The sequence below is a fragment of the Nicotiana tabacum genome, chromosome 3, assembly GCF_000715075.1.
Source record: "Nicotiana tabacum cultivar K326 chromosome 3, ASM71507v2, whole genome shotgun sequence".
Lineage (NCBI taxonomy): Eukaryota > Viridiplantae > Streptophyta > Magnoliopsida > Solanales > Solanaceae > Nicotiana > Nicotiana tabacum.
In genome coordinates, this window is record NC_134082.1 from 10,816,709 (window position 1) to 10,832,437 (window position 15,729).

General features: G+C 36.6%; 1 protein-coding gene across 2 annotated transcripts; it reads left to right on the forward strand.

Moving 5' to 3' along the window:
* Nucleotides 1–1,377: 1,377 nt before the first annotated feature.
* LOC107823993 (uncharacterized) lies at nt 1,378–6,976 on the forward strand. Of its 2 annotated transcripts, XM_075249214.1 has the most exons (5): nt 1,537–4,281; nt 4,380–4,470; nt 4,573–4,677; nt 6,010–6,387; nt 6,722–6,976. In XM_075249214.1, the coding sequence occupies exons 2-4, from the start codon at nt 4,432–4,434 to the stop codon at nt 6,217–6,219; spliced, it is 354 nt and encodes a 117-aa protein (XP_075105315.1). In that variant the 5' UTR covers nt 1,537–4,281; nt 4,380–4,431; the 3' UTR covers nt 6,220–6,387; nt 6,722–6,976. The 2 variants fall into 2 exon arrangements, with proteins under 2 accessions (XP_075105314.1, XP_075105315.1); XM_075249213.1 differs by having other exon boundaries at nt 1,378–4,470.
* Nucleotides 6,977–15,729: the final 8,753 nt, after the last annotated feature.

Consider the following 15,729-nt stretch of genomic DNA (forward strand, 5'->3'; position numbering starts at 1 on the left):
AAACAAGCCACTTCATCATTTGACGACGGAACCCCTTGGGCTTGCTGACCATCCAGGATAGCATTCCTAGCCTTCAATCGATGAATTTCCTCAGTTGCACTATTCTGAGCATTAATGAGCTGTGAGACGATTGATGTACTCCCTACCCCTACCCCCCTCATTCTTTTCTATGCACTCGCATTCTTCCAATGTTGTCTGTGAGAAAGTCTGCTTCTTAGTCCCCAACATGGCTTGCCCCAGTGGCACCTCAAAGAACTTAAACACTCGTGTAAGCAAAAACCCGTAGGGAAGGCCATGATTACCATCTTTGAAGGTGGTTGCCTTTTGCATGTGTTAAATCATAATAGTAGGCAGGCTCACAGGAGTAAATCTATCCAGTTGCTCCATCAAGAACATGTCAGACTTGGAACTCACTAACCTCCTCTCAGCTCGAGGCAATAGAACTTTGTTTACCAATTCAAAAAAAAGCTGATAGACAGGGAGCGATGCCTTCTTATGAATCTGGTCCCCCTTTTGGTTTGCATTGTCTTTTACCATGGCATTTCTGAAGTTAAACTGACACACATCCTTTACACTGGATATACCAACTGAAGGAATTTTAAGAATTTTTCCAAGCAACTTAACATCGAACACGATATCTACTCCATTCACCGAAGCACAGATATGATCGGTCTCAATGGGAAAGAGGCCAGCAAAGAAGCTTTGTACCTTATCCTCATAGTCTTAGGTGCATCTATTTGGAATAGGTGTCCCCATCGTTGAAACTCAACCATTTCAAGAATTTGTCGCATACCAGCCATCTCAGAGATTGATGGGTCAAACGTACGACCCAGCAGAACCTTTTGGTGCCTCGGGCTCTCTGAACCAAGGCTGACTTCACTTCTCATCCTCTTCATAGAACCAGGTTCCTGAACAATTTTAGACTTTTGTTTGCTGGACTTCCCACCACTTGATTTCTCTTATCCCTTGTATTTGATTAACACATCCTCATCAGACATCGACAACTCACTCATAATATCCTTCAACTTGGAACTAGGGGTTGAAACTCACTACAATATTTTATGCCTACAACCACACTAATTTAGGCAACACTTAAAAAGTGTTGTCAAAAGTATTTGTAGGAATACTTTTTAGGCGTGGCCTTTGAGTATAGTCTTCGGCCACGGATTTTAAGTTAATACTTATAAAGTGTTCTTTTTAAATATAAAGACAACATTTTTTAAGTGTTGCCTAAATATAAAACTTTTGGCGACGCTTCTTAGGTCTATTGATATGATTTTGAAGAGTTGTTATATGGTCATATTAAATGCAACTCTTTACAAGCGTACCCTAAAAATTCCTTATAAAATATTTCCCCAAAAGTTTCCCACCAAAATTGCACTTAATAAAATATTTCCCCCAATTCTTATAAGGCAACCGTTCAGTTACGGAAAAAGTCAAAAAATTTCTTATATAAAATTTCACTCTAAATTTCCCCCCAAATATTAGAATTAATGAAAATATTTCCCCCCAATACAATAAGACAATGAAATTATCGTCCTTTCCCCAATTCTTTTCTCTCACTGCAACTTCACCTTAATTGCCTCCTTAACCTAATTCATTCCTTTCAACTCTCTGCTACATGTGTTTTCAGATTACGCTCACCCATATATTGCAAATCTCCATCCCTTTCTCTATTGATAAGTATTTCTTTGCTCAAAACTTTTCTGTTTTTTTCAACTTTTTGTTTTGTTCTTATAATTTAAGATTCAATTTTTCTAGTTTCTTATTAATGGGGATGAAAAATAATCTTTTATTGTGTACAATATCTGGGTATCTCGGTACAATCTTTGTTTTATACTCAAATTTTGAACTCTTTATAATTTTAGATTCTTGGGCTAAAAAGAAGTAATTTTGTTTTGTTTAATTTTTGGATATGCTTCGTTAATTAGGGGTTTCGTTTACATTAATTTGGCTTCTGCGTAACTAAAGATTTATTGATATGTACTGTTTTGGACCTTTATTTGTTTGCTTACATTGTGTTATTTTTCTTGGGTTAAATAGACTAATTTGGGTTCTGGGTAAGTGTATTTCATTGGTTTTCTTGTGATTAACTGTTTGTGGGTTCTTTAGGATAGACTTTTTATTGATGGCATATTTTTTTCTTTAGATTTGTAGACATTTAAGTACTCTTTTGGACCTCTATTTTGTCTGGTTCATTTGTATTTTTCTGTTAATTATTTGTGGGGTTTTAGTTTAGGCTTGGAATCCCAACTAAATTGTTCTATGAAGCATTATGTCGAACACTCAATTCCTTAGAAGAAAACATACCGCCTTGCTTGTTGTTGTCTGTAGTAGCTGGAATTATTTGTTGCAACAGTTTAGGATCATTTAGAGTTGATGAGTTCATATCAACACTCTCATCATCTGCTAGGATTTCAAATCCGTTTGGACTGACGATAGTTTAGCATAATAGTGCAACTAAGAGTGTGGGGCTTGGGGTACAAATAGGGTGTGGAAGCTAAATACAAGATGAAAGGGATTACCAGTTACAGCATATAGTGCACATAATGTATGAAAGTCAAAAGATCGATCCTGCATTGAAAAAACAGTATAACCATATTTCAGACTTGGTATAAAATTCAGGAACAATGAATTTAGGGAAAAAAGACTAACCAGATGATGAATATGCACTGCAGTCAAAGATTCAATCGGCCATTGTTGGTCTTTAAATATCTGCATTTGTCTGGAAGAAACTGCGACTAGTTGTGGATTCTGTTGCTTGACCAAAAGTCCTTCGAATCAAGGGAAGTGTTAGTGATACTCTTTTCTGGGTTGACTGTGATGTCCCCTCCGGGGTTGCACTTAAGCAATTAGCCTTTGTTTTTAAATGTTTTGAATATTTTTGTTTCTTAACTTCTTTACCCTTCTGAAACTTTTTTAAGTTTTTAGAATGTTGAAATAAAATGCTACCTAAACCACCCAACTGAGATTTAAAGGACTAACTGTGTGCATTCCTTTTCAAGCAGTTTGAGAGTTTTTTTTGTTGACAAAAGTTTAGAGAAATATGGTGTTAGATAAGTGCTCATTGTTGTTTCTCAATTGAAGATGTATTACTTCATAAGAGATGCTTCACGATATTAAATTAGGGACAACTGAATGTATTATCTATGTGATTAATCATAATTCGAAGAGTTTTCTATTACAAACAAATTTAAGTTTGATTAGAACTTTCAACTGATGATTCTTTTGACTGTGTGGAAATTGGGCGGAGGGGGTTGAGTTGGAGCATCACAATGTAACTCATGCTATTGTGTTACTCCTTAAAATTCTATATATTATGATTTTTTTCTCTTTTAATACCTATTTTTCCCTGTTGTGTCCAATAATACATGAGTTTTATTTGTATTTTTATACATGGTTTGAGAATATCTTTGTGCAGACTAATTGTTGAGATTCTGTATATTGAAGGCATATATGACTCTTAAACTTAAAGAATGTGCTTGTGCAAAAACCTTATGGGTTTAAGCTTAGATAAGACAGCAAATTGGCTATTCAAGATCAATAGTTACCTTTAAAGTTTTTTTTCAATTTATATTGGGGTAAAAAATATCTCAGGTTTTTTCCCTTGTACATAGATGCAAGCTTTTCCTATTTTTTCCTACTTCATGTAGCTTTGTTTGACTAATTTGAATTAAACATGGGAAGTTAAAACTGAGGTCTTCTACTCTTCCTTTTCGTTTCAAGTCTGTTGAAGCATCTAATAAACTGGAACAACTGTGAGTATTTATTAAGTGTTAATTCTTCCAATATTGAACCTTACTCTGTCACACAACTTTGTTATAATGGAACTTCTTTCAGGCTACTTACTACAAACTGAATTATCTATAAAAATTATGAAGTTCCATACTTGCAGTTAGAAGATTGGGTCATGTACTTAATAAAATATTTTAATAACAATACCTACACACACACACATATATATATATATAGTCCATCTTTAGTGGCTTTTGCTTTTCTTTTACTTTGTTCTTCCAGTTATATATCCTTTCATTCTTTAGTCTTTACTTAAAATAAGTAAATGTGTTTGGAAAAGTAAAAAATCTGCTATATTTGTACCCAACCTATCTGGGAGGAAGCAATGATAATAGAAGTATTTCAAAATTCTAATTTCAATGTCAAAGTAGAATCCTAATACTTAATGGAACGAGACTTAAGGAAAAAAGTGTATATCGTCCCAATGAGATACCTGAAGTTCAATTCTATCAATTGATTGAGTATTGGGATGACGAAGATGTCCAAGTAAGATTAAACCGTGCATTTTTGCATTTTCTACCTATTGTTGCAATATATGTTTTTTCCTTTTGATTTATTAATTAATATGCTTCTTTTGTTGTTAGTATATGTGCCAATTAAATTCTGAAAACAGGAAAAAAAAAGTGGAGGCATCAAATGGGACCTATTAATTTTGCAAGAGTGCGTGTGGCATTGGTAATATTTAGTTGACACTTTGTAATCTGACTTTCATTTCTTTTTATACTTTGTCGAAACATAATGATATTTTTTTTATATCTTCTTTGATGTAATTTGTAGGGCGTAACCAAAGAGAACAACGAGGAATCATCAAAGTCTGAAATGTTTATTACAACTCGTACAAAAAAAAGGAAGGAAGTTCATACGGATACTCAAGTTGCTATAGTAAGTCATGCTGCAAGTTAAGTCTTGTGTGTATTTCTCTCTTTAACTGAATTCGTTTAAGAGAAGTTTAACAAGAAGTTTAGCCAAAACCCATTTCTACACGTAATCTCTGCTTAGAATGTAAGAACTTTCTGTTTTTTAGCAAGTTTTTAGGGCATTATGAAAGGAAGAACCCTTATTCTTTTTATATCAATTTGACCTGAGTATGTCAAGAAGATTTCATGTGATATAGTTGGAAATTTATTTCCCTAATGGTATTCTTTTGTATCTTTCACCTTTTCTTTTTTGGAGTTTGAATCACGTCTAGGTATCTCTTAAGAATAGACATTTGGATTTGGACATTCACGTGATTACCAGAATACTATTGCAGCATTTCATAAAAAGATGTAATATGACTGTAGAAGTTACTATAAATGGTATATATTTAATGGCGGATGGTGCTTAATTTTGCCAAGGAATTATTCCCCAAATCACACCCCAAAAAAAAAGAAGCCCCAATGTTCATGAGTGAATTGAAGGCCTAAGTAATCAGTACTCTAGATATAGACTCTTGTCGAAGTGTCACATTATTCATGATGTTAGTGAATAAGATAAGTCATATGTTTAGTCCACATTGCTTAGTTTTCAAAGCCAATGATTCCAAGTGCATGTCAATGCGCCTTTGGTGAACTTCATCTACAATAGCACCTAAAAGGAGCAACATTGATGTTATTGAAAGATTGACAGCCTTGAGAAGATATTAGCAATATTTTCTTGAAAATATTTGTTTCCTTTTAACAGAATGTTATTCCTTACATTTTTCCTACAAGTACTTAAAAAGGAAAATTGTACAGTAGCATATTTCTGTCCCCTTGCATTTCTGGTTCATAGGCATAATAACCTCCTTTATAAAATGCTACCCACACTTGCATTTAAAGAAGAAAACTAGCTTACCATATCTCATTTTTATACTCAGTTTACACCAGCAATATGTTGCAAAGGAGTCGAACTCTTCCTACTAGAATATATAATGGCGAAGTGAGTAATTACAATACAATTAAGAATTTTACCGGTTCACTTCAGTTTCAAACTTCAGTTCAGTTTGAAACTTCTTGGCTAAATCTTGGCACCAGTTTCAAGGGAAAAAAATCAATTCAGTTTGTTTGAAACTTCATATTAAAATGGCTACAATCCTTGTCGCTGAAAAATCTATTAACATTCTTGGCTAAATTTTGAAGTCTGTTAAACTTTTCTTTAGTCTAACTTGACTGGTTGAAACTTATTTTAGTGTTCGATTTATCTTGACTTGTAAGTGATGGGCAATAATATTTTTTTTGACTGTCTGAATTTCAGAATTATCAAAGTTCCGGAGAAACAGCAGATGATGCATTTAGGGCTATTGAAAAGGAGCAGCCTGGTCAGGTTAGATGCTATGATAGATCGGTGACGACAAGCTCTATGAAAAAAGATGAAGAAATCACCAAGCTTAAACAACAGCATGCCAACGAAATAACTTCTCTAGAGGAAAAAATGAAGGAAATGATGAGAGAAGAAATGCTATGATTTTTTAGTCAATTGGTGGAAAAAAAACCTAGACTGGATTTTTATGATATACAAGGGTGTGTTGGATCTAATATTCCTTCACCGGTTGATGCAAGTAGTGCATGAGCTATGAGAGGCCATAATCTACCACATTCTTCTGGCTCAACTCATGCCCCAAGTCTTGAAAAGGTATTTATATTTTACCAAGTAGTATAATGGCAGGGGTAAATTTGACAGTATAGTATAATGAAGATAAAATATAAACAATATTTAAAAGTAGAGGGTATATTTGGCCCTTTTCTCTTCTTATTAAATTAAGTGATTGTTGCGATTATAGAAGGAGATAGGTAAAATGTATGTTAATTCACATTTTTGCTTCTCTTTCACTTGTATATCTTTTCTGTGTTTGATATTGTTATGATATATTAGTGAAATAAAATCTCATTAGCTCTTAGTAAGATATAACCAGTGCTTACTATATATTTGTTTCTTTCTAATTTTTAATTTTATTTTGAATGTGTAGGAAAATACCGGTGATGCAATTGGAAATGATGGCCACAAATCAATTTGATTCATTAAAGTGAATGGTGAACACCTTTTGAACAATTGTGATGTTTATTTTTATTTTATATTGATACTATAAATATGAATACATTTGATTTTGTAGAGGTCTTTGCTAGTGAACTTCTTAAACCAACAGTACTTTATTACTATAGATAGTACGCAAAGTATGTTTCTAATTTGTTGAAGTTTATTCCAAGTATACGCATTTGAATTATTTTTATTCTATATATATATATATATATATATATATATATATATATATATATATATATATATATATATATATATATATATATATATATATATATATATATATATATATATATATATATATATATATATATATATATATATATATATATATATATATATATATATATATAATTTTTTAACCACAAAATTATGGCTAATATAAATATTTAAAAAATTACTTCATAGTGTAGACAAAATTTCCACGCTTAGAAAGTGTGGCCATAGGAATTATTAATCTAGTGTTAATGATAAACGTTTCTCTAGAAGCCACACTTTAAAAGTGTAGTCTATAACGTGACAAAGATCACGCTTCACATGTGTGGCCTTATGCCATAAAAGCGTGGCTATATGAGAAAATATAAGCATGGACTTTGTACTATATAGGCCACATTTTTAAAGCATTGCTTCTAAGACAACACCTACAAAGCGTGGCCAATAGTCAAAGGTTACGGTACTTTAGGTCACCCCCCAACCCCAAAAATCGTTGCCTAAAGCCATAAAGTGTTGCCTTTGACCAAATGCTACACTTCTTAGCATTTTAGGCCACACTTCTCAAGAGTGGTTGTAGGACTAAAATGATGTAGTGACTCTTTCTACTAAAGCAGGCTTCTTCTTCTTCTGGGACCGTCTCACCAATGAACCAAGTTCATCTGGGGTTTCCTCCTCCACCTCTACCACAGGGATCGCCTTATCACTTACGGGCACACCATCTTTCACCAGCTTCCTCCTTTGCTTCTTACTACTTTTTCTGCTCTTTTGAAGGGCAGAGTCGTAGGCCACCTTAGCTTGCAACCTGGTAGTGGGTCGCTTGGGGGAAGACTCAGGAGTGGATACCACCCTTCGCTTAACTATGAAGTCATCATGAGCTAGGTCGTCTAAATCCTCCTCATCACTGGACCTCATCTCAGGTACCTGTATGTCTAAAGGCACAACAATGAATGTAGGAATAGAACTATCCTGGGAATGAGAACCCTGACCTGGGTCCTCCGGAGAGGGATCAGGTTCCTCATGTGAGGGCATAGTAGCTTCTGCTAGTGCAGCGCCTTCAACAGTTACAATGTCCCCTTCGTTCCCACCTGCACTGCATTTTTCTGAGAGATGATCTCATGCAGTATACCATTAGCAGACACCACAAAGATGGTTACAAACTTTTCTTCCTCAATCGGCACTACTGCCACCACAAAATATGTATCAATAATGGCGGAACTCTCTGTGACCTCAGGGTTATGACCTTGTTCTCCACTTGTTCTTTGATTAGTGGGAACATCAGAAGATAGAGAAGATAGATCAATAATTTTAGGGGCTTTTGAAATGGAGAGAGACGGGGAATCTGGGTGAGGTGTGATTTTAGTGGGAAGGGTAAGAGTGGTTAAAGAGGGCTCAGTAGGGGTGGAGGACTCCATAGGGTTTTTAATAACAGGTATGACTGAGGCAGGGAGGTTGGAGTTTGTATCAGCCATTAGAAAGATGGAGCGAAGGTGCTTTGGGAAGTTCTAAAAGAGGACTTATGGTCTGTGGAGAATAGAGGGGGGTTTTATTAATAATGGATAATTATGAAGAGAGAGATAGGCACCGGTTCTGAAACAGCAGTTGGGCGTGGAGAAATACAACGTTTCAGAGGGAGATGGAATGATTTGAAGTGAAGAGATGTGACAGCAGAGTGTGAAAAGTTGGATAACATGGCAGTTGTGTTTTGTACCCTTTTAAGACGTGTATTAAATAATGCACAAGACTACTAACCTTTGGTACAATAACTAGGTTCTTGACCTGTTATTTGAAAGTATCAATCCTCTTTTATCATCCATGCACTACATCTGCAGCTTCTATACTCATCATGCATGTTTACCTGCAACGGTATTGAAGTGAGTTAGACATGGCCAGAAAATACTTTTAGCTAGTTTTTTTAAGGTGATTTTCATAGCTAAATAATGAGGAATCAAGTTATCAATTGGGCTTTAAAAGCCTCAACTTCACTCTGTTTCTTTCAAAATATTCCCTACTTAATGCCTTGGTGAAGATGTCTGCAATTTGTTCTTCTATGCTACAGAACTTCATACATATCAACCCTTTCTCCACATTGTCCCTCAGAAAGTGATGCCGAACATCAATATGCTTGGTCCTTTTGTGTTGAAATGGATTCTTGGCCATGTCGAGTGCACTGGTGTTATCACATAGAAGGGGCACACTCTAAGTGAGTAACCCAAAGTCCTCCGGTTGCTGCTTGATCCATAAAAGTTGTGTATAGCAGGATGTCGCGGCTACATATTCTGCTTTAGCTTTTGAAAGAGCCACTGAGTTTTGCTTCCTTGTGCCCCAAGAGATGAGACATGAACTTAAGAAGTGAGCCATTCCAGAAGTGTTTTCCCTGTCCACAAGATAACCTGCATAGTCTGCATCAGCATATCCAATGAGATTAAAGCTGTCACCTGAGGGATAATAAAGGACCAAGTTCGGTGTTCCTTTAAGATATCTCAGAATTTTTTTGGCTGCCTTCAAATGAGATTCCTTGGGATTTGATTGAAATCTTGTATATAGCCCCACACTGAAGACAATATCAGGTCTACTGGCAGTAAGATAGAGAAGAGACCCAATAAATGCCTCTATACATGGTTTGATTCACAGGAGTCCCAGCTTCATCCATGTCCAGTCGAGTGGCCGCAACAATGGGAGTGCCTATCACCTTTGATGGTTCCATGTCAAACCTCATCAAGAGCTTCCTGATGTATTTTTGCTAACAAATAAATGTACCCTTTGGGGACTGTTTTACTTGAAGACCGAAGTGGAAGTTTAGTTCCCCCATCATACTCATTTCAAACTCACTTCCCATGAGTTTTGCAAATTCTTCACACAAAGAATCAGTTGTTGCTCAAAAAATGATATCATCAACATAGACCTGAACAATGAGCAGGTTTCCTCCCCGTTTCTTTAGGAACATGGTGTTGTCAATTTTCCCCTTTTTAAAGCCATTTTCCAAGAGGAATTTTGACAGTCTTTCATACCAAGCTCAAGGGGTCTGATTCAGCCTATATAGTGTTTTGTCCAATTTAAACATATATTCAGGGTGTTCATTACATTTAAACCCTGGAGGTTGCTTCACATAGACTTCTTCCTTAAGAAGTCCATTCAGAAATGCACTTTTGACATCCATACGAAACAAGGTTTCATCATAGTCAATCCCTTCCTCCTGATTGTAGCCTTGAACCACTAGCCTGGCCTTGTTCCTTGTGGTATTCCCATGTTCATCAATCTTGTTCCTGAATACCCACCAGGTTCCTATAATGGTTCAATCTGAGGGTCTGGGTACCAGGTGCCAGACATTGTTCCTTTCAAACTGATGTAACTTGTCTTGTATGGTTGTAATCCAATCTGCATCTTTTAAGGCTTCCTTGATATTCTTGGGTTCTATTTGGAAGAGAAAGGCTGAGAAGGCAAGTGAATTTCTGGATTTTGACATGTTTTGTACTCCGAAATCTAGAGGGGTAATTATGTTGTCAAGAGGATGAGAGCTTTTGTGCCTCCAGTTAGATGTCTGAGGTTCATTTAGAGAGAATGTGGGCACATTTGACTGATTTTCCTGAGTTCTTCTCTCAGGTGCTAGGGGAGTACTCTGAACTACATCAACTACTCTTTCTTCAGCTTCAGTGGTTGTAATTGAAGTACTTGGTTCCATTGAAGATGAGACAGTATTGTCTTCACTCAACTCTTTAACTTGACTCATCATATCTGCCTTTCCATTTGTCATGTCAATGACTTTATCAGGGCCTAGTAAGGTTTCTCCATCTTGATCTTCTTCAGCATTCTTCTCACATGATGGATAAAACTCATAAAAAATAACATGAGAACTTTCCTCAACACATAAGTCCACTTATTATATATATTGTACGCTTTTCTTTGAGAAGTGTAACCCAGAAATATTCCTTCATCACTCTTGGCATCGAATTTACCAAGCTGATCCTTTCCATTATTGAGAACATAGCATTTGCACCCAAATGTTCATAAGTGAGTCAGCTTGGGTTTTCTTCCATTCAGTAGCTCATATGGGGTTTTGTTCGGGAAGGATCTGATCATGTACCTATTCACCAAGTAGCAAGCAGTGTTAACCGCTTCAACCTAGAAGTTCTTTGCAATTCCACTGTCGATTAGCATTGTTCTTGCCATCTCTTCTAGAGTTATGTTCTTCCTTTCTACTACTCCATTTTGTTGAGGAGTTCTGGGAGCTGAGAAGTTGTGGGTGATGCCATTTTCATTGCAGAGCTCATCAAATTTGGCATTGTCAAATTCTGTTCCATGATCTGACCCAATGCATGCGACTCTAGACTCCATCTTCACCTAGATTTTCTTCACAAAGGCCACAAATACCTCAAAGGTTTCATCTTTAGTTCTAAGAAATAGAGTCCATGTGAATATGGAGTAGTCATCCACTATCACAAAAATGTATCTTTTTCTTTCTTTGTTTTTCACTCTCATAGGACCACATAGGTCCATATGCAAAAGCTCTAGTGGCTTTGAGGTACTCACATCCCTTTTTGACTTAAAAGAGGACTTCACATGTTTTCCTCTAGCACAGGCATCACAGATTTTTTGCACATTGAACTTTGTCATGTGCAGACCATAGACTAGGTCCTTCTGAATTAGTTTGTTCAGAAGAGAAAAGCTTGCGTGCCCCAGTCTTCTGTGCCACAGTTCAGCATCATCATCAACAACTTTCAGACAACTTAGATCACCACTTTGTAAGGACTCGAAATCAGCAACATAGATGTTCTTGTATCTTTTGGCCACAAGTACCACTTCACCAGTTACCAGATCAGTAACTGTACATATCTTGGACAAGAATTCCACCTTGTTTCCTTCATCATAGATCTGAGAGACACTTAAGAGACTGTACTTAAGTCCATTGACATAGTACACATTTTCAATAAAATAAGTGAGTGAATTCCCGACTTTTCCAACTCCAAGAATGTACCCTTTTTTCCCATTTCCAAAGGATACACTCCTTTCTTGTAGGGCTTTTTGAAAGAAAGTCCATGGTGTTCCCAGTCATGTGCTTTGAACACCCATTATCCATGATCCATTGTTGACCGCTTCCTTTGTCTATTCCATGCACAAGAAGATCAAGAGTTCTTTTTAGGAACCCAAGCAAGTTTGGGTCCCTTGTAGTAGGCAAGAGGATGAATAAGAGCTCTCTTAGTCTATGGAGGTAATGTGCATTTTTTGTGAGTGGAACCTGGTCCCTCTTTTGTAGTCACTTTTTCAATAAACACTTTGTTTTTCTGAACAGATTGAACCCTGGCCTGGCAATTTTCTTTGAAGTGTCCATTGTTCCCACAGTGGTTACAAAGCTAGTTATAATAAATAGTGACGTACTTTATGTGAGGGTTGTAAGGAGTTTTCTCCCTTTGGAACCCTATTCCATGCCTGTTTCCACCATTATTAGTGTACATTGTAGTGATAGCTTCTGAGGACCAGGTCCACTTTAGGAACTTTTCAAGATCATTTTTTACTCTTTCTAGATCAGTTTGGAGGTGCTTGTTTTTCTCAGTTTCAACACACATCCTAGTTCTCACAGCTTTCAACTCATTTTCAAGCCTAATATGTTCCTTACTGGCCATCTCTTTTCCTTTTCCAGAATTTCCAGGTTTTGAATTAGTCTCTAGTCTCTCTATTGTTTCCCTTAGGTCTGCAATTACTGCCAAGATATCATTTCTTTCTTCTTTGAAGTTTTCAATGGTTTCTTTATGGTCAATAACTACAACTACTAAGTCATCTCTAGTTTGTTCAGCTTCTCCTAGTTCTAAGGTCAAGGAATCCCTATCCTCCACAAGACTATGATAGGCATCAATCAATAAACTAGCTAAAGACATGAGTTTCTTAGGAGAGTAGGATTTCAGATTTTTCTGGACATCCCTGAAATTTACCTTCTTGTTATCATCGTCTTCATCATCATCTGATTGGGCCATCAAAGGAAAAATTGAGGCATATTCATTTTCCTCGCCTTTAACTGCCATCATTGAACTATCACCAGCATCAATTTCTTCTTCAGACTCACCAGAGGAATCTCCCCATACTGCAAGAGCATGTTTCATCACATGGTCAGCAGATCTCTTTCTTTTGAAGTCCTTGAAAGGAACTGAGTTCCTCTTAGCTGCTTTTTCAGGGTTGTTCTAGGAGAATTCTTGCTTCAAGAGAGGACAGTCTTTGATGAAGTGTCCAGGCTTTCCACACTTATGACAGAGATCATAGTTTTTTGGTTTGCTAGAGCTGCCCCTTTTTAGTATTTCTCCATTTCTTCTAACCATCTTCTGAAATCTTTTGGTTAAGTAAGCCATGTCATTGTCTTCCTCACTTGAGTCATTGCTATCAGCTTTGAGTACCAGGTTCTTTTCTTTCACTGTTTATCTTCCTCTTCATCTCGTAGGTCTTCAGATTTCCAACCAGCTCTTCTACAGTCAGCTCCTACAAGTCCTTTGATTCAGTAATAGCATTCACCTTGCTTTCCTAAGGGCTAGGCAGAATACTGAGGATTTTCCTCACTAGCTTGTTTCTAGGAATGGTTTCACCTAGTGAGTGTAACTCATTTATGATGGAAGTGGATCTTGTGTACATATCTTGAATAGATTCATCGTCTTTCATCCTGAAGAGTTCATACTCAGTCGTGAGCATATCGCTCTTAGACTGTTTTACTTGGGTGGTTCCCTCATGAGTTGTTTGCAAAGCGTCCCATATCTCCTTAGCAGTGTCACAAGCGGATATTCTATTATATTCTTCAGGTCCTATTCCACATATTAGAATTTTTTTGGCACGAAAATTCTTCTCCAAGATTTCCTGTCTGCGTCGGTGTATTCTTTACTCTGGTTTTTGACATTGAAAATGGAAGTTCTTCTAGTACCTTTGTTGGAACATAAGGACCATCACATATGATATCCCAAAACTCAGAATCCTCATCCATGATAAAATCATGCATTCTTGTTTTCCAGCACCCATAATATTGTCCATTGAACCTGGGTGGTCGGTATGTAGATTGACCTTCTTCAAAATTTGTAGAGCAGCCATAAGAATCCTTCCTTAGTGTTAGCCTGATAGGAGGAACCCGCTCGGATACCAATTGTTAGTTTATATAAGTCCACCAAATAGTAGAGTTCATGGTCCTCTGTGAGGTTATGCTGAGAATGCTAGTAAAAGTGTAAGAAAATGAGACACAGGATTTTTACATGGAAAAATCCCAACTCAAGGGGACAAAAATCACGACCTACACCTGTAGGAAACTTCACTAACTTGTAAACACCTATTACAAGTCACTTTGTAATAATTCTATTACAAAGGATTTAACTCAACTAACTTGTGGTACTCTCACCACAAGCCACATTTTCACTTTCTAGTTACAAAGACTTTAACTAACTTGTGATACTCTCACCATAAGCCACTTTGTCACTCTCTAGTAACAAAGACTTTAACTTATGACTAAACCTAGTCACAACATAAACTCAGAGAGTTTACGGATTTTACAAGAGGGTTCCTAATCAACGTTTCTGGCTAAGCAGTTTAGGAGATACAATAAGAATAATCACAAAGTTACAACTCAACTAAGGACAACAAAATACTAACTTTAGGAACTAGTCCGTAGTAGCATTTAACTTTGTTCTTCAAACTCGTGAGAATTGATTTCTCTGTTTTGCAAAAGGCTTGAATGAGGATCAGAAATGTGCAAGTGATGTTTTGATATAAACTCATTGTTGATACACCTTGATGATATCACTTGAAATGATGTAAGCACTTTAGTTGGTCAAGGAATAAGTGGGCACTAAAAATAGTGCAATGCAGGTAGAAACAGTGCAGGCGGTCATGTCGCTTCCTGCTATGTCCAATTGACTTTGTACTGCTATGAGGGAAACACAAGGGTATCAGGTCCTTGTTTGGTTTCCTGTCTCCTAAAGTTATAGCAGTTCACATTTAGCTGGAATCCGTTAAATAATCCATGTGTGTCAAGTTCCCTATCTGGTTCTTGACAGTAAGTTTGTTAGATCATCAAAACATAAGGCAAAGACATTGAAAACCTATCAGTTAGGCAAGTCACTTACCTCAAATCACGCTAAATCAATCCAATAGTAGGCATTTCCCTCGATTATCCAACTCTGAACAGCTCGAATCTAGCCAAAACAATTCCATACTATAAATATAACTATAGGAAACTAATTCAAAAATGAAATTACAATCTTTGCAAAGATTGAAAAGTCAACCCAGGCCCGCGCGTAGGAACCCGACCAAAATTACAAAATCCAAATACATATTCAATAACAAATCCACCCAAATAAGAACTACTCAAATCAGACCTCAAATCGCTTTCAAAACTCAAAAATTAGTCTAGGAAGTGTCTGCCATTTTCCCCCAATTTCCAACTCCAAATACCAATTAAATGATGAAATTAACAATAGATTCTTGTAAATTAACCAAAATTGAGTTAAGATTCCTTACTTCAAAGTTTTCCTAGAAAATCCCTCGAAACATCGCCTTCCACCAAGCTCTCTAAGTCCACAAATGGATTATGAATCAAACCCTCAAAAATTCCTCTTTTCTGCCCAGCAAATCCGTTTATTGAGCCTTTTTGTTGCTTCTGCGACACCGCACCTACAGAAAACCATCGTAGGTGCGGATTCCACTTAAATCCAAAAGTTCCGCTTCTACGGACCATGGCTCGCAACTGCGGTCCTGCTTAAGGCC